The sequence below is a fragment of the Polypterus senegalus genome, chromosome 13, assembly GCF_016835505.1.
Source record: "Polypterus senegalus isolate Bchr_013 chromosome 13, ASM1683550v1, whole genome shotgun sequence".
NCBI classification, from domain to species: Eukaryota; Metazoa; Chordata; class Cladistia; order Polypteriformes; family Polypteridae; genus Polypterus; species Polypterus senegalus.
Window position 1 is genome coordinate 157113855 of NC_053166.1, and position 25337 is coordinate 157139191.

Genomic DNA, 25337 nt, shown 5'->3' on the forward strand with positions numbered 1-25337 from the left:
ATATATATATATATATATATAGATATATAATATGAGAAGGAGATATTACTCACCCCATGTAGTTTGTAGTGGTGGCCAAGAAAAAAAAATGTAACCTCATGTTTTTACGTTAGCAGTTTCTGATAAAACAGCACCCAATGGTGACCAACGCTTTTCAGTGACAAACAATTTCAAAGACTTTCTTAAATGAATGCCACGTTGACTTTGTCTCTCAGATCCTCTCTTCATATTTTCATAACGTGCAAAATGCATGTATTTTATTCTAAACTATTATTAAATAAAACAAATTCTGAAAAATGGAAGTAGTCACAAAGAGGAAGCCCCTTCGCACAGCACTGCGCTTTTGAATTGAAGACCCACCTCTGCCCCTCATTCACCTGTCAAGAGTGCTGTTTCCATTTAAAATATATAGATAAAAACTACTTTTTAAAAACCACGCTTATATTAAGTTACAAAGTGTACTAAAAAGTCAAAAATAAGTCTCACATACATCATTCATAAAATAAAAGCGTGGTGTTTTTTGAATGTTGATTGATGAAAAGCGCCAACGCTTTTATTTTATGTATGAGAGACTTATTTTTGACTTTTTAACTTAATATAAGCGTGGTTTTTAAAAAGTATTTTTTATATAATTTTGTAATCAATATTTTAACACGGTGGCGCAGTGGGTAGCGCTGCTGCCTCGCAGTTAGGAGACCCGGGTTCGCTTCCCGGGTCCTCCCTGCGTGGAGTTTGCATGTTCTCCCCGTGTCTGTGTGGGTTTCTTCCCAAAGACATGCAGGTTAGTTGGATTGGCGATTCTAAATTGGCCCTAGTGTGTGCTTGGCGTGTGGGTGTGTTTGTGTGTGTCCTGCACCCTGCCCAGGATTGGTTCCTGCCTTGTGCCCTGTGTTGGCTGGGATTGGCTCCAGCAGACCCCCGTGACCCTGTCTTTAGAAAATGGATGGATGGAATATTTTAACACTTCCTTTAATATTGCGATCTGTTACTAGCGCCATCTATTGATGAAATCTTGAACTATTCTTAATATGAAAATTTCATTTCTTAATTAACACGGATTAATTGATCAGTTAGTGAAACAGAATATTGATTCGTGTATTGTCATCGGAAGTGTGTAAGTGTGCAAAGTCTCAAGTCATTTGGACAATAGGAAGTCGGTTAAATATCGATTACAAGATTTGTACCAGACAACAAACAGGTGAAGTTAAAAGAAGTGTGGTAATAAAAATAATAAAAAGCGTGACAAACAGCATAACTTAAATTTCAAAAATAAAAAAATGTGTAGAGTATTTCTTTAAAATAGGTACACAGAACTTTATTTGTCTCCAGGGTGTAATTTGGCCTTTTACAGAAGCTCTTTCAATAAATAAATAAATAAATACTGCTCTGACAGTTTGGTCAGACACCTGCACCCCAGTAGCCATCTGGAGGTCACTTTGGGGGGGGCCCTGGTTGTGCTCCTCCTGTCCCTCCTGCCCATCTACAGCCCTTCTGTCCAGCTCTCCTCGTGTAACAGCTCACCTCCTGCATGCCATTGAGACCCTCTTGTGACAACACGCATGGTTGTGCCATCCTGGAGGAGCTGGACTTTGTGTGCAACCTGAAATGGGCTACACGTACCACCTCATGCCACCAGTAGTGCTAAGGACACTAGCAAAACACAGAAGTGGAGGGGAATCAGCCAGGAAGGGTAAGGAGAGAGCTGTTGTCTGTGGCCACCATTCCCTTTATTTCCAGTGGTTGTCTTTCTGTTGTCACTTTTATTTGCAGGTGACGGTGACTCACAATCGCTTGTGCTTCCTAACAGGACAGATTGATATCCTTGCAGCGTCACTCACTTGGTGTTATAGGCTGAGATGATTAAGTGTTCCCTGTGATAAGCACACAGACACAACGGTCTCAAAATACACCAGAATGACTGAAAAAGAAAGAAAAGCCCTCTTAGTCAAAACAGAGAGTCAGTGGTGATGACTGGCAGCCATCACTTCATAGACCACCTTCATTAGTTGATACCACAGCCAGGCGTCTGTGGAGAGGCCTGATCCTTCATCTTGCATGTTTCCCTGGTGAACACCACCACAAGATGCTGTACATTGGGGGCTGGGTGGTCTCGTGGCCTCAGAACCCCTGCAGATTTTGGATTTTTTTTTTTTATCTTCTTCTTCTTCTCCAGCCACTTTGGAGTTTTTTTATTTTTGATTTTTTTCTGTCCTCCTGCCCATCGGACTTTACCTTATTCTTTGTTACTTAGTATTGCCTAATCTTACTTTTATTTTTTTTAATCTTATTTTATATATATATAAATATATATATATATATATATATATATATATATATATATATACACAAACTCTTCTTTCTTCATCTTTTAAAGCACTTTGAGCCACGTCATTTGTTATGAAAATGGGCTCAATAACACGAGATGAGAGCAGCTTCACCCTGAGCACATGTGACAGACATCAAAGGGTCTGGAGAAGCCGTGGAGAACGTGATGCTGCCTGTGACATCGTTCAGCTTGACCGGTTTGGGGGGTTCAGTGATGGTATATCTGGGGGGGCATAGCCATGGAGGGACAGACCTCTACAGGCTAGACAACGGCACCTTGACTGCCATTAGGCATCGGGATGAAATCCTTAGACCCATTGTCAGACCCTATGCTGGTTCCTCCTGGTGCCCAACAATGCCCGGCCTCATGTGGCGAGAGGATGAAAGACTTGATACCACTGACTAAAGACACGCTTACTCACCCAACCTCAATCCAGTAGAACACCTCTAGGTGGGACATTACGTTTTGTTCCATCCGACGCCTCAGACTGTTCAGGAGTTCAGTGATGCCCTGGTCCAGATCTTGGAGGACACCTTATTTTTATATATATATATATATATATATATATATATTGTGTGGCGACTGGGGTGGTACCCAGCCAGGACACCCAGGAGGACCGGAGGAGGGCTTGTGCCTCCTCCAGACCACGAGGGGGACGACCGCCCTGGTTGTGTTGGGGGCCATGGGTAGAGGGCTTGGAAGCCCAACTCTGTAGGGGCCCGTGCCAGTGGGCGCCCCGGTGCCTGAAGAACCCTGGACCTCAGCACTTCCGCCACACCAGGAAGTGTTTGTTAGAAGACTGGGGACACCCGGAGGAAAATGTGCTCTACAACTCTTTCTAAATTCATGAGGGAGTTCTGCTATGTGACACGACTAACTTAGGACAAGCCAGCATCCTTATGGCGTGCAGGGACAGAATTCTCTGGACTGAAACAAGCACAGCGTACTTTGAGATGTACATACAGTGCAGTAGGCGTTTTTACACTGTATTGCCAAAAGCATCGGGATGCCCCTCCAAATCATTGAATTCAGGAGGTCCAGTCACGTCCACGGCCTCGGGTGTATAACATCGAGCCCCTCGGCATGCAGACGGCTTCTATAAACATTTGTGACAGAACGGGTCGCTCTCAGGAGCTCGGTGAACTCAAGCCTGGTACCCTGATAGGATACAACATGTGCAAGAAGTCCATCCATCCATCCATTATCCAAGCCGCTATATCCTAACTACAGGGTCACGGGGGTCTGCTGGAGCCAATCCCAGCCAACACAGGGCGCAAGGCAGGAACCAATCCAGGGCAGGGCGCCAACCCACCGCAGATGTGCAAGAAGTCCATGTGTGAAATGTCCTCGCTACTAAATAGTCCACCGTGAGCTGTCAGTGGTATTATAACAAAGTGGAAGCAACTGGGAACAACAGCAACTCAGCCACGAAGTGGTAGGCCGCGTCAAATCACAGAGCGGGGTCAGCGCATGCTGAGGTGTGCAGAAGTCGCCAACTTTCTGCAGTGTCAATAGCTACAGACCCCCAAAAGCTCAAGAACAGTGTGGCGTAGTGGGAGAGCTTCATGGAAACCGAGCAGCTGCAGCCAAGCCTGACATCACCAAGTGCAATGCAGCGGTGTAAAGCCCACCACCCACCACTGGACTCGAGAGCAGTGCAGACGTGTCCTCTGGAGTGGCGAATCACGCAATCCGATGGACGAGTCCGGCGAGGAGAACGGAACTCACCTGACTGCATTGTGCCACGTGGAACGTTTGGTGGAGGGGGTCTATTATGGTGTGGGGTTGGCCAGGGCCCCTTAGTTCCAGTGAAAGGAACTCTTAAGGCTTCAGCATACAAAGCCATTTTGGACAATTTGTGGGACCAGTTTGGGGATGGCAACATGACTGCGCCCACACCAGTGCACAAAGCGAGGTCTGTAAAGAAATGGAGGAACTTGACTGGCCAGCAGAGCCCTGACCTCAACCCGACCGACCGAACGCCTTTGGGAGACCGCGAGCGAGCCAGGCCTTCTCGTCCAACGTCAGTGCCTGACCTCACAAATCCCCATCAGCACACTGCTACACCTCGTGGAAAGCCTTCCCAGAAGAGTTGAGGCTGTTAGAACTGCAAAGGGTGGGCCGAGTCCATATTAAGAATGGGATGTCATTAAAGTTCATGTGTGTATAAAGGCAGGCGCCCCGATGAACCATAAAGAACCAGATGAACCTAAAGAACATTGGAAAATCGTACATAAGCACATCATTCTATTCCGTAAAACTCCAGAGAGATAATCAATTCTATATAAAATTAGAAGGTGTAATAAAAAAGAAGTCATTTTATAAAACAAAAACCACAATTAATATCAGAATTGAAATATCAGTGTTCTGACACTCCAGAGTGTGTTGCTCACATCAGAAACGCAGTCCTCGAGTCTGCCCGACAGATGGCCCATTCCTTATCTGGAACAGCACAGGCTCGTCCTCCTGTGTATCTCTCATCTTACCCTCGACAGGGACGGCTGGATGTTATTAAAAGTACTTGAAGCCCTGAATCAGCCAGTTAGCTGTTGGCTCTCTTCACGCCTCATTTTTATTTGACTGTCGTTTTAGGAAAAAAAAAAAAAAAAGAAACAAATCAGAGGGCTGAGCCTTAAGAAACCATCGGATTAAAATAAAGCGGAAAGAAGTCACTGATTAGGGGCAGCACGGTGGTGCAGTGGGTAGCGCTGCTGCCTCGCAGTAAAGAGACCTGGGTTCACTTCCCGGGTCCTCCCCGAATGGAGTTTGCATGTTTTCCCCCTCCGAGTACTCCAGTTTCCTCCCACAGTCCAAAGACACGCTAGTTTGGTGCATTGCTTGGTGTGTGTATGTGTGTGCACCCAGCGGTGGGCTGGCACCCTGCCCGGGGTTTGTTTCCTGTGTTGGCTGGGATTGGCTTCAGCAGACCCCCGTGACCCTGTAATTAGGATATAGCAGGTTGAAAGTCACTGATTAGGTAAGGGCACACCCGCTGCGACTCTCCTTGGTCTGCGTTGGCTGCTGCTGGCTCATTTCTTCTATGCATGTCATTGTTGATTTGTAGTTAATTAAGAAAATGAAAAAAGTTATGAGACTTAAAAAAAACACACGTGGCTGTCTTAACGAGTGAGTTAACTAAAATGTTTCTTTAAATTTTTTTTTTTTTTTAAATAAGAACGAAAAAACGCAGCCACTGCCAAGAGAGTCCAGCAGCAGGCGAAACAGTCTGAAGCCTCAGACCGATTCAGCGACGTGAAACCTGCTGAAGCCCCTGGCCTCGGCATCTGTTTGACTCCGCCCACTTTCCGCGAGCCACTCCCCATGTTTCGCCGGTGTACTGACGTCTGTCTATTGCATGCCCGTCATAAGATGAACTAAAAGGAATTGAAATTGATATGACGGTCATATCAATTTCAATTCCTTTTAGTTCCTCTCAAACCTGTGGAATAAGTAGTTTGTGTATTCAACATTTATTAAACTTCTAAACTACTGAGTTCTCTCAGTTCTGCATCCGAAGCAAAACCACAGAATGGATATGTCTTTTGTAATTTATTTTATATAAAAAAATTTTCCCATAAGTCAACGTAACTTTTTTGTGTGTGTGAAAAAAGTCGATGAATCAATTTTCTAGGTAAAACAACACATCACATTAAAATGACTATTGAATCCAATTAGTAAATGATTTAAATGATGAGGTAAAAATTAAAAATAATAATTACAAGAGGTAAAATAAATGTCGCCGTGTTTTTCACAAGAATACAAGTCGGTTCCGGGCCTCGTGGTGCCTGAAGTGCTCGGATCTGTCGGGGACCTAAAAGTGTCCTGACTGCAGCTGGATACTTCTCGCTACTGCGACCCTCCGGGGCAAAACTTCGGCGCCTCTGCGTTACACTTGGGCGCCCGCCTCTTACTCGAAGTTATGTAAAATTGTTGGGTAACATGTTTCTGGTACATACTGGTATTAACACATGACCTGCGACGGACTAGTGCCCATCGACCGTGGACTGAAAGCAATAATCGGAACAGATGACTGTCGTATTCTATCGCACCCGCCTGTCTCTTTGCAGCTTTTATTTTGACACGCACAAGACAGGAAGTAACTCTTCGGCGCCCTGTAAACCGCGCGTAGCTCACCGGAAAATGCTCGGCGGAAGTGGGCGGGGTATTGTGTGTTGCTGATTGTTGCTAGGTTCTTGACGCACTGGCTACTTGTGCCGCTGAGTTACGTTGAGTGACAGCAGTTTTATGCAGCCAGTGGAGCTTTTTGTAACGGGTACTCGGTGACAACGGGGTTTCCTATGAAATAAGCCAGTCACGACGAGGTTCCGCAATGACATGGACTGTAAGTGAACAATTTTAACGACTTATGTACGCTGAACCGGCTGTTTATTTCTAACCTGTCGGGCTTGTTAGATGTGGCCTCTGACTCTAGAAGCCCTCATCACGGCTCTAATTTCTATGTGAAGCTCCTCGGCCTCGGCTGCGCACACAGCCTCGGGCTCTGTTAAGTAATAGCCGCTCACAAACTGTCAGTTCGCGGACTTGACTGAACACCGTCGTGAGAGGCGTGTTTAATTCGTTAAACCGAACGCGCAGTTCGCGTGTGGAAAGAAAGGCACATGGAAATAACCTGAAAGCGGGGCTAACGAAACACCGGGTAGCAGACCCCCTTTTCTCAAATTGTCTTACTTTTTTCTTGCAGGCATCACCCCAAGAGGAAGGCGCAGCCCCCAGGAGAAAGACGAGGTGACATTTATTAATATTGGGGGTCTTGACTTGGGTTCAGAGAAGTGGGCTACTAACCTCCCGAGAGTCTTATTTGCTGTTATTTTGGATTTTCTGTTGAAGATCGTCATTGATGGCTCTGAAATATTTTTGTGCTCTTCCAGGGTTTGTCGGAGACATTTTGCTAGTTTTAAGACCGTCATTGAGTTACTTGACTTGTTTAATATACCTGGCAGCGCTACGCCGGCTCGCAGCAGAACTTGTCAGTTGCCATTGTGTTGGCAGTTGAGAGACATCTTGGCACGTATTAAACCATCTTCACCAGCTGGCACACAGTAACATCACTTTGAGATTCGAATGTCCTTACTGTCTACCACACTACGTGATCCCTTATTCCAAACAATTGTGCGAAACTTATCCTTAGGTTTCTAACTGTGCACCCGTGTTCTTGTTGAACTCATTTTAAAGTAACAGTCTAAATGGAATGTACAAATTCCTTTTTGATACTTTTAAACACCCCTTAATCTCCATTTGCTTAAACTGAAAAGGTTCAACTATACAATCCAGTCCAGAGATTGGCCTAGTCACTCAATTTCTGGAGTGCTTAAATATATATTTTTTTTTGTTTCGGTCTGGGGACCAAAACTGCATACAGTACTCCAATGGAGTCCTCGCCAGTGCGTTTTTAATGTTTAAACATATACTGGGGCAGAGTGGTGGCTCTGAGGCTAAGGATCTGTGCTGGTTTCCAGAAGGTTGCTGGTTTGAATCCCTGCAACTGCCAAAAGAGATCCTACTCAGCCGGGCCCTTGAGCAAGACCCATAACCTCTAATTGCTCCAGGGGCGCTGCACAATGGCTGACCCCAAGGGGTATGTGAAAACTAACAAATTCCTAATATAAGAAATTGTATAAGGCAAAATAAAGAACGAGAAAAAAAAAAAAAAATCCTCCTTTGACTTGTACTCTATATAACTGTATGATAGTTTTTTTTTAACAAGATTTCCCCTCTCAAACGTCTTTCTGTTCATCCAGGGTTCAGATTTCCTTCATAGGTTAACCTAACCTTTGTCTATACAGACTCCTTAGGTTGTTCTATTGTGTTTTTGTTTAGCAGTGCAAAGAATTTTCTGGGTGGGCAATGCCATGAACAACTTCCCCTGACTTAAATACGTGACCCTACTATGACGACACTTAATACTTTGTGGTTGCTGTATAACCCAACATCCTATCCGTCTTCAGGCGTCTGTTCTGTATCTAATGAAATGATAGCCCGATATAACTGCAACATCCTACTTACGTTTTGTAATTTCAAGTCTTGGGGGGCTCCATTGTTTAATCTCAATTTAAGATTTTTGCTTCCTATGTGTGAAATGTGTAAGATTACAGCACTGTATTTCCTTTAAATTTCATCTGCCACATGTGCCTGCATCGTTCTGTCCGGGTCCTTCAGTAATGCTGGCCCTGCTCACTCCGTTGTACCTGATATTTCACTGACTTTAGTGTCATTTTCCACATGTTCTCCTCGGAGTTGCCTTGTTTCTAAGCATTTCTTTGCGAATTTGCAGAGTGAAAAAATGTCATTTACACTTAATAAACCTGGCACTCGTCGGCGGTGCATGATGAAATAATGAGCAATGGAATGTCGTGTCACATTTTCTATTTCTCTGAAATTTCACAGATCGATTGATTGATCGATAGATGACACTTTGTTTATTCTAAAGTGGAAATGTAGCCTTTAACAGAAGCTCAATTAATGTAACCAACAACACCAACTACCCCTTCAAGAATTACAAAGCTCAGACTTAGCTAAATATTATAGAGCAGTCGCAGTGAGGCATCATCATGGCGTATTGATATCGGTATAAAGAAACCCTGGTAGCATTTCTTGACTCACTTCTGATGAATGATGTGTTGGCTTAAAGTCCTCCATGCTGGTGTGTCAGAGTGAGAATGTGTGGAGTTCCATCCATTTGGTCTTCATAGTCTCATTTTCAAAGTTACCCAGCTTGATAGTTAATTGATTTTTTACCATATTACTTATGGAAATTAAAAAATGGGGGAACCCCAGCACTGATACACCTAAAATCACCAGGACCAGATAATATTTATCCTCGTGTTCTTAAGGAGGCTGGTGAGTACATATATAAACCCATGACACATTTTTAGGAAGTCACTGTGCACTGGAGAGATTCCAAAGGACTGGAAAATGGTAAATATCATCCCATTATATAAAAAGGGTGACAGGGCAGATCCAAGCAACTATAGGCCAGTAAGCTTAACAAGCATCACAGGAAAATTAATGGAAGGAATTATTAAGGATAAGATTGAGCAACACATGGCAAGGACAGGAGTTATTAGGAACAGTCAGTGTGGGTTCAGAAGAGGGAGGTCGTGTTTTACAAACATGTTGGAATTCTATGAGGAGGCAACAAAAGGATACGATCAAAGTGGAGCAGATGAGATTATTTTTCTGGACTTTCAGAAAGCATTTGATAAGGTGCCACATGAGAGGGTGGGCATCAAGTTAAAAGAAGTGGGAGTTCAGGGTGATGTTTTTAGATGGCTGCAGAATTGGCTGAGACACAGGAAGCAGAGGGTGATGGTGAGAGGAACCTCATCAGAACTGGCCGATGTTAAGAGTGGTGACCAGCAGGGGCAGTGCAGGGCGCTGCTATTTTTAATATATATAAATGATTTAGATAGGAATATAAGTAACAAGCTGGTTAAGTTTGCAGATGATACCAAGATAGGTGGATTAGCAGATAATTTGGAATCAGTTATATCATCACAGAAGGACTTGGATAGCATACAGGCTTGGGCAGATTTGTGGCAGATGAAATTTAATGTCAGTAAATGTAAAGAATTACACATAGAAAGTAAAAATATTAGGTTTGAATACACAATGGGCGGTCGGAAAATCGAGAGTCCACCTTATGAGAAGGATTTAGGAGTCACAGTGGACTCCAAGCTATCAACTTCCGACAGTGTTCAGAAGCCATTAAGAAGGCTAACAGAATGTCAGGTTATATAGCGCCTTGATGTGTGGAGTACAAGTCACAGGAGGTTCTGCTCAACCTTTATAATGCACTGGTGAGGCCTCATCTTGAGTACTGTGTGCAGTTTTGGTCTCCAGGCTACAAAAAAGACATAGCAGCACAAGAGAAGGTCCAGAGAAGAGCGACTAGGCTGATTCCAGGTCTACAGGGGTTGAATTATGAGGAAAGATTAAAGGAGCTGAGCCTTTACAGTTTAAGTAAAAGAAGATTAAGAGGTGACATGATTGAAGTGTTTAAAATTATGAAGGGAATTAGTCCAGTGGATCGAGACTTGTATTTTAAAATGAGCTCATCAAGAACACGGGGACACAGTTGGAAACTTGTTAAGGGTACATTTCGCACAAACATTAGAAGTTTTTCTTTACACAAAGAACGATAGACACTTGGAATAAGCGACCAAGTAGTGTGGTGGACAGTAAGACGTTAGGGACTTTCAAAACTCGACTTGATGTTTTCTTGGAGGAAACAAGTGGATAGGACTGGCGAGCTTTGTTGGGCTGAATGGCCTGTTCTCGTCTAGATTGTTCTAATAAAGGCCGCCATCGCCACTTTCAACAACACCTACTGACTTACAGTGTAACCCTTATCATTTATTCTCAAATCTGAATAAAGTTCAGGAAGATGGCCACTGCAAGATTATGTATGTTTGATTGTCAGCTGTTTGAATTTTATTATTTTCTTGGCAGCATTTAAAAAAAAAAAAATTGATAACGAAAGTGTGTATTTCTACTTACAGTATGTGCACACACGTGTAAATAAGGTTCTCAGCTGTTTGAATTTCTTGGCAGAATTAAAAAAAAAACAAATTGATAACTAAAGTATACATCTCTACATATATGCACACAAGTGTAAATAAGGCTCTAAAAATTATTGCTGTAGTTTATAAAAACTTTCATATTAAACAGCTGGCAGCCAAAAATAATCTGCTCTCATGAAGGGCCAGTCATCCTTTTGTTATGCGTCTTTGTATTTTTATTTTTTAACTCTACCAATTTGTTGACCCGCTTCATCTAAAGACATATGTGACTTTCACTGCCCTGCTCATTTTTGTGCTCATTAATCACACGCCTGCACACCACGCAAGTCACTCTCGCTCCTTATCAGACACTGGGATGAACATGGAGGGCCTAAGATAGCGAGTGGCCTGACTGCCGGCATAGGAGGAGGTGGAATAAAGGCCAACTTGTCAGCTTCGGAAAGGAGGAATTCTATGCGCTCTCTTGAATAGATTTGCAACGTTTGTATAATTTGTATATTGTTGTGCAACTTCCATCCATCCATTAACTAACCCGCTATATCCTAACTACTGCTGGAGCCAATCCCAGTCAACACAGGGCGCAAGGCAAGGAAACAAACACCCTGGGTTAGGGTGCCAACCCACCGCAGGAAGTGCACACCAAGCAAACACTAGGGACAATTTAGGATTGCCAGTCCACCTAACCTGCATGTCTGTGGGAGGAAACCCACGCAGACATGGGGAGAACATGCAAACTCCATGCAGGAAGGACCCGGGAAGTGAACTCACGGGTCTCCTTACTGCGAGGCAGCAGCGCTACCCACTGCGCCACCGTGCCGCCCTAAATGTAATGGTCCTGAATCAAATTCAGGTTTCTTGATTGAGATGCAAGTGTGCTAAACATCACACCCTTCATGGTAACCCTAAACCCTGGGGAACTGATGACTAAAAGTCGTTATGTCAAAAAAAACCTGACTAATGGCGAGAAGTACCCGCCTGCCAAATTCCAAGCCTGTGTCTTGAAACGCAAATCTGTGCATAAAGAACAAACAAACGAGGACAGAGCTTCACAGATACAGAGAGTTACCAGCTCATATAAGCACAGAAGGGGTTCGACGACATATTGCTAGTGCAGCCACCTCACCACTCGACTTGTCTGAGCTCTCAGCCCAGTTAGGCGCAAGGCAGGAACAAACCCTGGGTAGGGCGCCAGCCCAGCGCAGGGCACACACACACCAAGCACAATTTTAGGATTGCCAATGCACCTGACCTGCATGGCTTTGGACTGTGGGAGGAAACTCACGCAGACACGGGGAGAACATGCAAACTCCATGCAGGAAGGACCCGGGAAGTGAACTCACGGGTCTCCTTACTGCGAGGCAGCAGTGCTACCCACTGCGCCACCGCGCTGCCTGTTGTGCAACTTCGCTTCTTTATTGATAACTAGGGGGCTCGCCCACCCCCATGTTTGGTTTACCAGATAAACAATTTAAAGAGATTGTTATTTTCATGGGAATTGTTACATATGCATTATTTTCAATTTTACTTTAAAACTTTTTCAAAAACAATGCTTGTCCTTTACTTCCAGTCCCGGGTGTGGTTACATCTATGAACATACATATTCACATACATTTGTGAATTTCCCCTTGGGATTAATAAAGTGTCTGTCTGTCTGTCTGTACGTATAACGCTGCTCGCGTTGTGAAGGGGGGCTGAACGCACGCTAAGGAGTTGCAGTCGGATCATCTGCTGGCGAGCTGCGTTTTCTGCTTGTTGTGCTTTGCATCGGTCATTTCAAAGCCTATACAGCAGCTGTCATTTTGACACTTTGTGTCTCTGCTGCTTGCATTGTGAATTGGGTTGAACGCATGCTAAGGAGAAGCGGTCAGATCGTCTGCTTGCATGCTGCATGTTCCGATTGTCGCTTGTCGTTGTTTTAAGAGCTCGGAGCACATGATGTCTGTCTGCCAAAAGCATTCCAACAACTGCTTGTTTAGATGTCTGTGAACTTGTTTTAAATGTTGTCTCACTGCCTTGTCTCGCATGACGTTAAAAGTGTCTCTGGCGGGACGTCAAATTGCAATCTCTTGGCACCAAGTCTCATGTCTAAGGTCTCCGCGAGACGCTACGTGGCCTGACTCATTCATCTCGCGGGTCTTTAAAGTGTCTTCCAAGATGATCACGTCTCATCTCCCTGGTCTCCCTCCCGGCAAGATTTTTTTTTTTATATAATCGAGAGATCGGTTTTGGTTGGCAATGGAGGCCTGCATTGCATCATTTTTTAGGTCTTCACATGTTCTCCTCTAAGTTGCCTTGTTTCTAAGCATTTCTTTGTGACTTTGCAGAGTTGAAAGTTTCATCCATCCATCCATCCATTATCCAACCTGCTATATCCTAACTACAGGGTCACAGGGGTCTGCTGGAACCAAAACCAGCCAACACAGGGTGCAAGGCAGGAAACAAACCCCGGGCAGGGCGCCAGCCTAACGCAAGGCACACACACACACACACACACACACTAGGGACAATTTAGAATCGCCAATGCGCCTATCCTGCATTTACACTTAATAAACCTGGCACTCGTAGACTGTGCATGATGAAATAATGAGCAATGGAATGACAAGTCACATTTTCTACTTCTCTGAAATTTCACAGATCGATCAATTGATTGATAAATGACACTTTATTTGTTCTAAAGGGGAAATGTAGCTTTTGACAGAAGCTCAATTAATGTAACCAACTACCCCTTCAAGAATTACAAAGCTCAGACTTGGCTAAATACCATAGTGCAGTCGCAGTGAGGCATCATCATGGTGTATTGATGTAGGTATGAAGAAACCCTGGTGGCATTTCTTTACCCACTTCTTATGAGTAAATTGTTGGCTCAAAGTCCTCCATGCTGGTGTATCAGAGAGCGGATGTGTAGCGTTGTTCATACTGGCCATCCATTTGGTCTTCATTCTCTCCTCCACTGCCACCTCCGACAGGTCCAGATGGCGTCCCATAACCAAGCCGGCCTACTTAATCAGTTTGTTGATTCGGTGTGCCTCTCTTGGGGTCCTGTTTACAGACCAAGCACATCACATGGCTATCACAGAGTTCTAGAACATGTTAATTATTGATTGGGGGGATGGGGTGGGGGGGTGGATTGAAGCCTAGTGACGCTTTGAGGCTTTCTTTGTATTTGTGCCGAGAAAGCTTTGAAGCCTCAGCGACATCTGGTGGTTTAGTGTGGTCAAGGAAAGCTCTCTCGAGGGCACGTGAAGCAGCACTCACTGTTTCAGTCTCATGTCACCAATAAAAGGTCAGAAAAGTCTGTGTTCATTTTATTCTAAGGTCCTTGTCCATTTATACCATTTAACTTTTGAACGCCGTTTTCTGCTGCTAGTCGCCGTCTGTCACCAAAACTCCCCAAATCTGTCCTCGCAGCCCAACTTTGTTGAATCAGAATAATAGATAATATAATAATAATAATAGACTTTATTAATCCCAAGGGGAAATTCACATTATGTAGGCGATCTGTTAATTTAGCGTCAAACCGACAAAACAAAGTCAGAGCGATAAAGTGCTTTGTGACGCACTGACGACGTTCAGAGCTTCAAACATCACAGGTCACGTGCCAGCGGTGTTTTGACACACACTCCGACTCGGTGACTAGACTCGCTACACTTGAGATTGACTGACACAAGCTTCGACGCTTCGGTATCATTTTTCCATCTCTAATGTAAAGACATCCGTTTTCTTCTGTGGCTGATGAAGAAAAAGATTTAAAAGAATTAAAGTGAGAAAGTTGATATAAAAACATTGTGATGGAACCGAGCCCCATACCCCAACACAATCACACAAAGGCAGTCCCGGGTTCAAATAAAGGATGGTTCATTGACCAGAAAACCTCCAAAAGTGACCAAGCCCAACGTTTCTCTCTCTCTTCCACAATACCTCTCCTCTCACCACCGCACTGCCCTCCAGTTAAGTGTTGCACTCCGTCCTCGCAGCTCAGACTTTCCTGGATAAGGGAGTGCGGTGCCCTTTTTATTGAGTACCCGGGAGTACTTCCGATGCCAGGGTCCACTGTCCGATAGAAGTAATTCCGGGTCATACGGAAGTTGCCATGAATTATGGAACTCGTCTCCCTACAGCCGCCCCCTTGCGGCACCCGTGCTATTGACGGATTACATCAGGGGTCCTCAATCACAGTCCTGGAGGGTCTCAGCGGCTGCAGGTTTTTGCTCCAACCCAGTTACTTAATAAGAAGCACTTATTGCTCAAGTAACACTTCAGTTGTCTCGCTCGTTAAGATTTTGAACCTTTTATTGCGTATTTTGTTTTTAAACAGCTGCATTCTTGGTTTTTAATTGCTTCTAATTTGCAATAGCATGCAAATGACAAAAGAGACCAGCATTTCTCCATTTAGCTTGTTACCATTTACACCAGTGTGTATTTATCATGCATTATTGGGTTTAATTAAATACTTGGAAGGAAAGTGAAGGACTGAGAATTGCTCATCCATTTTAGCCTTCGAATCATTTGGTTGATATCCTTAGAAAGGGGAAGAAAATCTAGAATATGAGAATGACTTGACATGGCAGAGTTAAAGCACTGACAAGACATGAAATCAATTATTGGCAAGAATTGCTTTCTAATTAAGCAACCGGGTTAGAACAAAAACCTGCAGCCACTGCGGCCCTCCAGGACTGTGATTGATGACCCCTGGATTACATCTTCCCGCATGCCCTATTGGTTCCGTACTGCCAACTAGCGTCCTGGAGGAAGAGTCCTCAGTGACATCATCTTCCTTCGGTGGGCTCTCCGTCTATCCCAGGGTCCTGGAGGGCCGAAGTGGCTGCAAGTTTTTGTTACAACTAGTTTCCTAATTAGAAAGCAGTCCATGCTGATGATGAAACATGGTATTGATAGATAGATACTTTATTAATCCCAAGGGGAAATTCACATAATCCAGCAGCAGTATACAGATACAAAGAAACAATATTAAATTAAATAGTAATAAAAATGAAAAGAATTAAAATAAAATTAATGTTCGCATTTACTCCCCCGGGTGGAATTGAAGAGTCGCATAGTGTGGGGGAGGAACGATCTCCTCAGTCTGTCAGTGGAGCAGGACAGTGACAAAAGTCTGTCACTGAAGCTACTCCTCTGCCTGGAGATGACACTGTTCAGTGGATGCAGTGGATTCTTCATGATTGACAGGAGTTTGCTTAGTGCCCGTCGCTCTGCCACAGATGTTAAACTGTCCAACTTTAATCCTACAATGGAGCCTGCCTTCTTAACAAGTTTGTCCAGGCGTGAGGCGTCTTTCATCTTTATGCTGCCACCCCAGCACACCACCGCGTGGAAGAGGGCGCCACAACCGTCTGGTAGAACATCTGCAGCATCTTACTGCAGATGTTGAAGGATGCCAACCTTCTCAGAAAGTATAGTCTGCTTTGACCTTTCTTACACAGATCATCATTATTGGCAGTCCAGTCCAGTTTATCATCCAGCTGCACTCCCAGATATTTATAGGTCTGCACCCTCTACACAATCACCTCTGATGATCACGGGGTCCATGAGGGGTCTGGGCCTCCTAAACTCCACCACCAGCTCCTTGGTTTTGCTGGTGTTCAGGTGTAAGTGGTTTGAGTCGCACCATTTAACAAGTCCTTGATTAGTTTCCTATACTCCTCCTCCTGCCCACTCCTGATGCAGCCCACCATAGCAGTGTCGTCAGCGAACTTTTGCACGTGGCAGGACTCCGAGTCATATTGGAAGTCTGATGTATATAGACTGAACAGGACCGGAGAAAGTCCAGTCCCCTGCGGCGCCCTGTATTGCTGCACACAATGTCAGACCTGCAGTTCCCAAGACGCACATATTGAGGTCTGTCTGTAAGATAGTCCACAATCCATGCCACAAGGTGTGAATCTACTCCCATCTCAGTCAGCTTATCCCTAAGGAGCAGAGGTTGGATGGTGTTGAAGGCGCTAGAGAAGTCCAAAAACATAATTCTAACGGCACCACTGCCTCTGTCCAGGTGGGAGAGGGATCGATGAAGCATTGAACTGTTTATCTTGTTAATGCTTACATTCATCCAAAAGCAATTTGAATTGCACTGTAGAGTTTCCTTCTGTGAGAACACTATCCATGTGTTCGGTGGACCAGAACAGATTTAAACTTTAATGGTCCTTCCAATTCCCCTCTCATTCATTTCTAAACATTTTTTTTTTTTATCACAGATACTTCATGGTAAGCATGCAAGCTGGAGAGCTGCTGGTTTATTGGTTCTCTGCATCTCATTATTAACTAATGTCTGATGAAGAAAATGGGCAACAATTAAAACTTCAATGCCCCTGCCAAACTGTAAAATAGGTTAAGGGTTCTGAACGGTAACAGGCAAGAGGACTCAAATTAAGCTAAAGAAAGTATTACTTTAGTAGTAAATTAAAGGGTTCTAATTCAGAATTTGGTTAAAGTGAAGACCTGCAGCCATAGCAGACCTCCAGGACTGTAATTGAGGACCTCTGATCTACAAAGTACGTACAATTTGTCTTTGATGAATAAAGGTACAAACAAGAGCTAAACAGCAGCTTTCATTATCAGCAAGGACCGAGTTCTTAGTAGGACACTGGCTGGAATGAAAACCCGTAGCGGCCCTCTAGGACCGTGAATGTGGACCCCTGGTCTGGCCCTTCTGGCCATTACTTCCGGGTCTGGAACTTTTCACTCCTCTGGCCAGGATGATTAGTTGCCTGCTAGGAGCCTCCCATCTGGGTAAGGAACCATCCCCTCTTCTGGTCAAGATGTCTGCCCAACCCATATACTGGGTCGGTATTAAAGTTACAAAATGTCTTTCCATCCATCTATCCAGTTCTTACACCTACTTTTACAGGTTTTCGTATTTGTAAAACCCAATTTTGGCATTTTTTTTTTTTTTAAAAACTGGAGATCTGTTTTTAATAGCAAGCTCGTAAACAGAAGAATATCAATCGGTGATGTTTGTTACCCTCTGTCATATCAGTTGCCACGTGCACATATTTTAAAGGTTTATTTCAAGTTTGGCAGGTTTGGGGTGACCACCGGCCTTCACCCTTTTATCTGGGGTGACCACCGGCCTTCACTCTTTTATTTTCAAAGGATTCATTCTGCATCATATCTGTCTGGCTTCTCGTGCGAACAAGAGGAACACATGGAGGCCAAGACACGCATGACCCGACGGCCGCCTTTTATACGCTGGTATTTGATATGAGGGCTGGCTTGCTGCCTGCTGTCGCTGAATATTTCTTTGACCTACTTTTGCAGACAATTTATTGAGGTGTGAGGTATCATGGTGTCTCTTTAATTCCTTGAAGCAGGTGTCAGTTTCACTGTACTCGCTCGTTACACCCATGCCTACATGGCATCTATAGAGAGTGGCAGGATTTGAACTCTTGACGAATGATGCAATGTGACCCCCATCTTAAAAATCTAAAACCGTACATAAATAATAGAACAGATTCTAGAGGAATTGGCGCTCATGCCTTCTCTTTTCACATTTCTGTACCGCCGTCTTATCTGTCCAGCTGTACACAGTGGCTCGGGTTTCTTCATGCCGGATGATGATTACTTGTGAGCTGCAATGTTTAGGACAGGGTTAGTCAATTATGATTTAAGGAGGTCCGGATAGAGAACATTTCCTCATGTACAGGTCCACAGCATCATCATGTTTAAGTTGCATTATAATTTTTACATTACAATTTATTTAATTTGAAGTAGCATTGCCATTGTATCAACATCTGCACTGTGTGAAGTCCATACATCCATTTTCTAACCCGCTGAATCCAAATACAGGGTCACGGGGGTCTGCTGGAGCCAATCCCAGCCAACACAGGGCACAAGGCAGGAACCAATCCTGGGCAGGGTGCCAACCCACCGCACGACACACACAAGCACACACCAGGGCCAATTTAGAATCGCCAATCCACCTAACCTGCATGTCTTTGGATTGTGGGAGGAAACCGGAGCGCCCGGAGGAAACCCACGCAGACACGGGAAGAACATGCAAACTCCACGCAGGGAGGACCCGGGAAGCGAACCCGGGTCTCCTAACTGCGAGGCAGCAGCGCTACCACTGCGCCACCGTGCCGCCACTGTGTGAAGTCAATGACTCAAATCAAACGAAGAAAGTTCAATGCCATTTCAACAATATTTGTTGAGGGCTACATACAATAAAATAAGAAAAAATAAATAACAGTAAAAGCAAGGTAACTTTGACATTCAACTGAGAATTATAAATAATAAGTACTTTCATAATAATAATACGTTTTAACAAAAAAAAAAAGAGACTTGGTCTCATATAAAAATAAAATCTAGAAGAGTTTTAAATATGTGCACAACTGAACAGTCATAACCAGTTTCACAGTAAATCTGATCATCTTTGAATAACTGAACGTATCTTCCGCTCCTTCTTTCTTTCCCTCGTATCCCACTGCCTACTCTCTCTTGTTCGGTGAGAGACATGAGCTCTTGCTTGGTCTGCCAGGATTTTAAATCTGGGCTGGAATGGTGTCAGTGCCATCCTCATGCATGTGTGAAGATTGTCATCACTGAATGTTTTTTTGTGACGTCCCAAAATCCACGCATCTCTGATGGAAGACTCATTAGCGAGTTATTGGCCAGTAAATGAATGTGTTAAAATCCTCGTTGACTGATCACTAGTTGGCTTTAAGATTGCTTGTTTTCTGAAGCTTAACTGGTGAATTTAGTGGGTAACTTTTCTCAAATGTAATTTTGTGCTTAGTTTCGTGGTGGTGTTTCAGATTCCCGCTTTTAACCACCATCTCGGAGCAGATGAAACACAGCAGTTTCAAGCTTCATACGGGAAATATGGACATAAACGCCTCGGTTCAGTCCGGATTAAAAGCTTCCGCCATGGCACATTGACTATTTAGTCGCTTTTCTCTCTCTTGTCTTCTCACTCCTGTATATTTTTTTTTCTCCATGTCAATGCCGCTGCCACAAGAGTGCCAGCTGTTTTCACTCAGAATGCAGGTTTTTCGCTCCTCTATTCAGTGAAGGCCCGCCCTACTCTGCCTGTGATTGGCTGACATTCTTGCCTTCACTTTGACCAATATCAGTCGTCATGCTTAAACCCAACCAACTCGAACCCAAGAAGGCAACAAGTATTGGCCAATCAGAGACACGCAGGAGGTCCCCTTCACTGAGTAGCGGTGTAGAAACAAGAGTCGCCAGTAGAAATGTAATCTCCACCAAAACTAAATAAAACTCAATATGTCTGGGTCCGCACAGAACAGAGTCTGGGACCAGACCCGGACTGCGGTCCGCCTATTATTGACCAGTGGTTTAGGGCTTAACACATTTTTAGTTGGGTTAAGATAATAATAATAATAATAATACTGATGTTCGCTTGGGTCACTTCTATCTATTAATCTTTATACTCCGGAATTAGAACATTAGAACAATCTAGAAAGGAACAGGCCATTCAGCCCAACAAAGCTTACCAGTCCTATCCACTTATTTCTCTCTATTATAAAAGAAAATCTTGAGATGAGACTATTGCCAAGAGATTTTTAAAAGTCCCGCCCTCCTCTCAACCATTTCCGGTTGACGGCCCATGCCCCACGGTCCTCTCATTCGTGTGAATGCTTTTGTCAGACACAGTTCCTGCACTCTCGGCTCTCATCAATTTTTAAATTTTCCTCACTTTAAGTTCCCAATAAAAGAAGACGTTATTATGTCCAAATCTTTTTGAAGAATTTCATCCCAAAGGGTTATCAACAGAAGAAATGAGTACACGAGCAATCCTAGCACCGAGAAACGATGAAGTCAAACAAATTAAGGCAAAAATTGTCGATCGGTTACACAGCAAATTGGTTAAATGCGTATCAGTAGACTCTGCTGAAACGGCTGGTGGTGATGGTGCGAAAGATGAAAACATCAACGTAACAATATCACGAAGAATATCTACAAGTGTTAACACCGTCCAGTCTTATAACGCACAAATTACTGTAGAAAGAAGGACGCATCGTAATGTTATTGCGTAATTTATGTCTGAATGATGGGGTTATGCAATGGGACAAGATAAGTTGTATTCAAAATTGGTCAAACAATTCTGACATGTAAAATTAACAGGCAACAAGAAAGGGTAATGCAGTACATCTTCAGGGGATAACATTAGACACCAAAGGAGATCTTGATACGCCATTCGTATTAAAACGTCTACAGTTTCCCATGAGAATAAATTTTGCTATGACAATTAACAAATCACAGGGACAAACGTTAGAAAAAGTTGATTTATTAGAGAGAAAGAAACAAAATTCACTCATGGGCAGCTATACGCTGTGTTGTCACGATGTAACTCCGAGCACAGAATCAAAATTCAATGCGATATTGACAAAAAGTTAATTTAAAAAATTTCTTTACTGAAGTTTTACAGTAAAAGTGTAAGTTTTTAAAAAGTATTTGAGTGTTAATTTCAAAACCAAACAGATTGAAAACATATAACGCAACGAATAGCTCTAACACAACATGAAACATAATTTTCTTTCCATTTATTACGTTTTACTATTTTTTTAGTATGGTCATTACTCACTGTAATGTAAAATAGTTAGGTCTGTTATACATATGCCAAAATTGCCATGAAAATAACAATCTGTTTAAATCGGACATCCGCTTCCCCACATGCGAGTGGTAGAGCCGTGAGGTGGCTAGCGCGTAAACGGGCTGATGATTTTAAAAAAGGGATTTATTAATAATTGTAGGAATATTCTGAAATAACAGAAATATAAAATTTGGGGAGGATATTCATTTTAACTTTTTTAGCTGTGCCTGCTGAGGAGAGAGAGAGAGAGAAGGGTGAAGCGTTGACCATCTATTGATGGCCCAGATACACAAACTGTTCTGAAACTGTCAGTGCACAGCCTTGTAATGTATTATTATGTGCAAACAACTTTACTGGAGAAAGCATGCTTTTCTTCCAGATTAATTTTAAACCCAAAGATATTATAAAAGTAATTTAAAACATTTTGTTACAAATGGCCTGTTTTATCATGGTAGAGTAATATATATTGCTCTACTTTCCCCTATTGTATTATTAATATGTAGCCTTAGAATGCCTAATCTCACAGACTTACCACTAACCAATTTATAAGATATTATTCTATATAACTTATCCCACCCTTCCCTTCTATATCTATAACCTCAGGCAATTAGATGTAGTAAAAAGACAAGCAGGAGTGAAGTTACACAGAAAATAATGTATTACTGATAATATTCATAAATAATAACAAAATGCAAAGTATATTTGAATATTGGGAATCATACAACCTGATAAAATGGTGATGTGTAACTCAGGTGGTACACAGACTTGTAGTTACTTAAAATGTCTCTCTAGTTAAGGCATCATTGGTGCTCAGCTTTCTTCAGAACAGGCCTCAAGCCTGTCTCAATATGGCTGAAGCTGTGCTCTTCATTATGCTGTTCTTGTCAGTTCATGGTGTGATGGCCTTCATCAGTTGTTAACAAGAGAAAGATACTTCTACATCATCACAGGTTAGCAAGAAATGCTTCTTTTCATATGTTGGTTAGAGAGAGAGAGAGAGAGAGAATGTGGTTGAGCAAGCAAATTTATAGGTTTTCTGTCCAACCCCTACAGCCAATAGAACATCATGGTACTTAAAGGCCTCTGAGACAAGCCAATTCCAAACAGCCATACCTCAGACCAATGGGGGAAAATAGTACATCTTACCACCTACCAACAGACCATATGTTACGCTAACCTGGCTTCCTTGCAGGTGTTGAAAGACTTTAGCAGAGAAATACTCATCAAACTAGTTTAAGACACATCCCCCAAATCCTGTCGTAAAATTAGTTGTAAATGGGAGGACAGACATGAATGCCTCTCACCAAAGTAACACTAAATTACATTGCTTTGCCTAAATTACAAATAAAGACATACAAAACATTTATCAAGTTATATGCAAAATCTCACATCACAACAGGCCATGATGCATTTGGGTTAGTAGTGATGAAGAGAATCGTACAGAGAGACAGTTGTACCATTCCTTCCCTTAAAATTGTAGCAGTGCGACTATTAGTTAGAACTGCATCTCCCAGCAGACCCTGCAGGGGCTGTTGGGGTCAAAGGTGGTCAGAGGAGTTTAAAAGGAAGGCAAGTGGCCAAGGGGAAAAAAAAAAGTGTTTTTTGTTGTATTTTGTGTGTCGTTTACCTGTCGGACTGCCTTCTGTTAAGTAAGTCATATTCAGTCGCTCTGTCCTGGATTGTATTCATTGTTGGGGTCTCAATCGTCTTCTGTCTACCTGTGTGCTGAAGACTGATTGTGGATTCACGGCTTTCCCACAAGTGTAGGAGCGCTCCTGAACCATCCATCTGTCTTCACCCTTACAGTGTCTACTGGTAGGGCTGTTTTTTCATTCCCTTTCAGCATACAGATCTCTGGACTTACTCTCGTCATCTCTCATTACATCTGGTGTGGTATTCCATGGACTTTGCTGTGTTGTGTTTAATGTAATATCGCCGTAGGGGTACAGGGGTGGTATTGTTTTCATTTATGTTATTTAATTTGATTATATTCTTTAATTGTTGTTATTCCCCAGTGTGCTTTACTTTGTCTCTGTTTGCAAGTGTGTGCGGGCGGGCCAAGGTTCGGAGCGTCCCTGGGATCCTCTATAAAATAATAAATAAATGACCGTCATCTTGACTGTGTGAATCGTAGCGCCACTGGGCCGCTACAAAATTCCCTTTATTTTTAAAAGTTTCTGTAGACAGATCGGCAAACATTCAACATTCATTTATTTCTATAACACGTTTTCAGAAATGACGTAGCTCAAAGTTCTTTACAAGATGAAGAAAGAAAAATATAAAAATAAGATTAGGCAATACTAAGTAACAAAAAACAAATAATAAAAAAAAAAACTCCAGAGGGCTGGAGAAAAAAAAAAAACAAGACAAAATCTGCAGGGGTTCCAAGGTTCACGAGACCATGGCTAACATAAATGATCTCAATCAGTCCTTCTGATTTTCAGGCTTCATGTGGAAGAATTAGGCAATGCTGGTCATGTGGACCTCTGGCCTTCAATCCATCAATGTACGGACTGCACTGTGCTTTAATCAGGTGGTGATGGCGTAGATCGCGTGGCACCACTGCCATGTTTCTAAAAATGGTGACTGCTCTCAGAGGCTCCTTGGCATGCCATAAGTTCCACCACCAGCTCCTTTGTCTTGCTGAAGTTGAGTTGCAGTTTAATGTCCCTGCATTACAAGACAAACTCCTTTTACAACATTTATTTCTAGAGCACATTTTCATACAGATGATGGAGCTCAAAGTGATTTACATGATGAGGAAAGAAAAATATAACAGTAAGATTAGGCAATGCTAAGCAACAAAGAATAAAGTAAGGTGTGATGGCCAGGAACACAGGGGATAAAAAAAAAAATCTTCTGAGGGCATGAGACCACCCAGCCCACACTGGGCATTCTAACTCACATCAATGACTTCAGTCAGTCCTCATGGTTTTCAGGCTTCATGTGGAAGAATTAGACAATGATGGTCATGTGGACATCTGGCCTTCCAACCATCAGTGCAGGGACATCACAGTGCTTTGATCAGGTGGCATAGTTCGCCACCACAGAAAATGGGGAAAAAGAACAGCAAAGAAAGTAGGCGTTAGTACGGATTGTGGAGCCATGAAAAAAAGTAAAAACAATTAAATGCATTTACAGAATATCAGGGTTACTCTAAAATGAAGCCATGTTAAAGTAATAAGATTTTAGCAGTTTTTTTAAAGTGCTCCACCGTGTTAGCGTGGCGAATTTCTATCGGTCAGCTGTTCCAGATTTGAGGTGCATAACCGCAGAAGGCCGCCTGCCTCACCGCTTCTTTTAAGTTTAGCTCTTGGAATAATAAGCAGACCCTCATTTGAAGATCTGAGGTTACGATTTGGAGTGTAAGGTGACAGGCATTCTGAAATATGGGATGGAGCAGATGATTATATTCTTATAAACCATAAGCAGGATCTTAAAGTCAATTCTAATTGGCACGGGTACCCAGTGTAGTGACGCTAAGACTGGGGTGATGTGCTCGGATTTTCTTTTCCTAGTTAAGATTCTGGCAGCTGCATCCTGCACTCGTCGTAATTGATTGATGTCTTTTTTTTTTTGGGTGGTCCCGAGAGGAGTGCGTTACTGTAATCGAGCCGACTGAAAACAAAAGCGTGAACTTGTTTTTCAGCATCTTGCAAAGTTATAAGGGATCTGTCTTCTGTTGTATTTCTTAAATGGAAAAAATGCTGTCCTGGTAGTCTGATTAATATGTGATTTAAAATTTAGGCCAGAGCCAATAGTTACCCCCTAAATTCTTTACCTCTGGCTTGACTTTAGTTTATTTCTAATACCCTCAATATATCCATTTTTGCCAATCACTAAGAATTATATAGAGAGATATTTTTGTACCATTCCTTATAATTCCCTTTACTTTTGC

The 25337-nt window shown here is 42.9% G+C and overlaps 1 protein-coding gene across 2 annotated transcripts in view; it reads left to right on the forward strand.

Annotated features, from left to right (window-relative positions):
• Positions 1-6496: 6496 nt before the first annotated feature.
• The window catches only part of LOC120543166 (katanin-interacting protein), a 97056-nt gene continuing 78215 nt past the window's right edge, over positions 6497-25337 (forward strand). For both annotated transcript variants that reach the window (XM_039776071.1, XM_039776073.1), the window contains exons 1-2: positions 6497-6668; positions 7029-7072. In XM_039776071.1, coding sequence (XP_039632005.1) covers positions 6662-6668; positions 7029-7072 — 51 coding nt within the window. In that variant the 5' untranslated portion in view covers positions 6497-6661. The remainder of the gene's footprint in view (positions 6669-7028; positions 7073-25337) is intronic.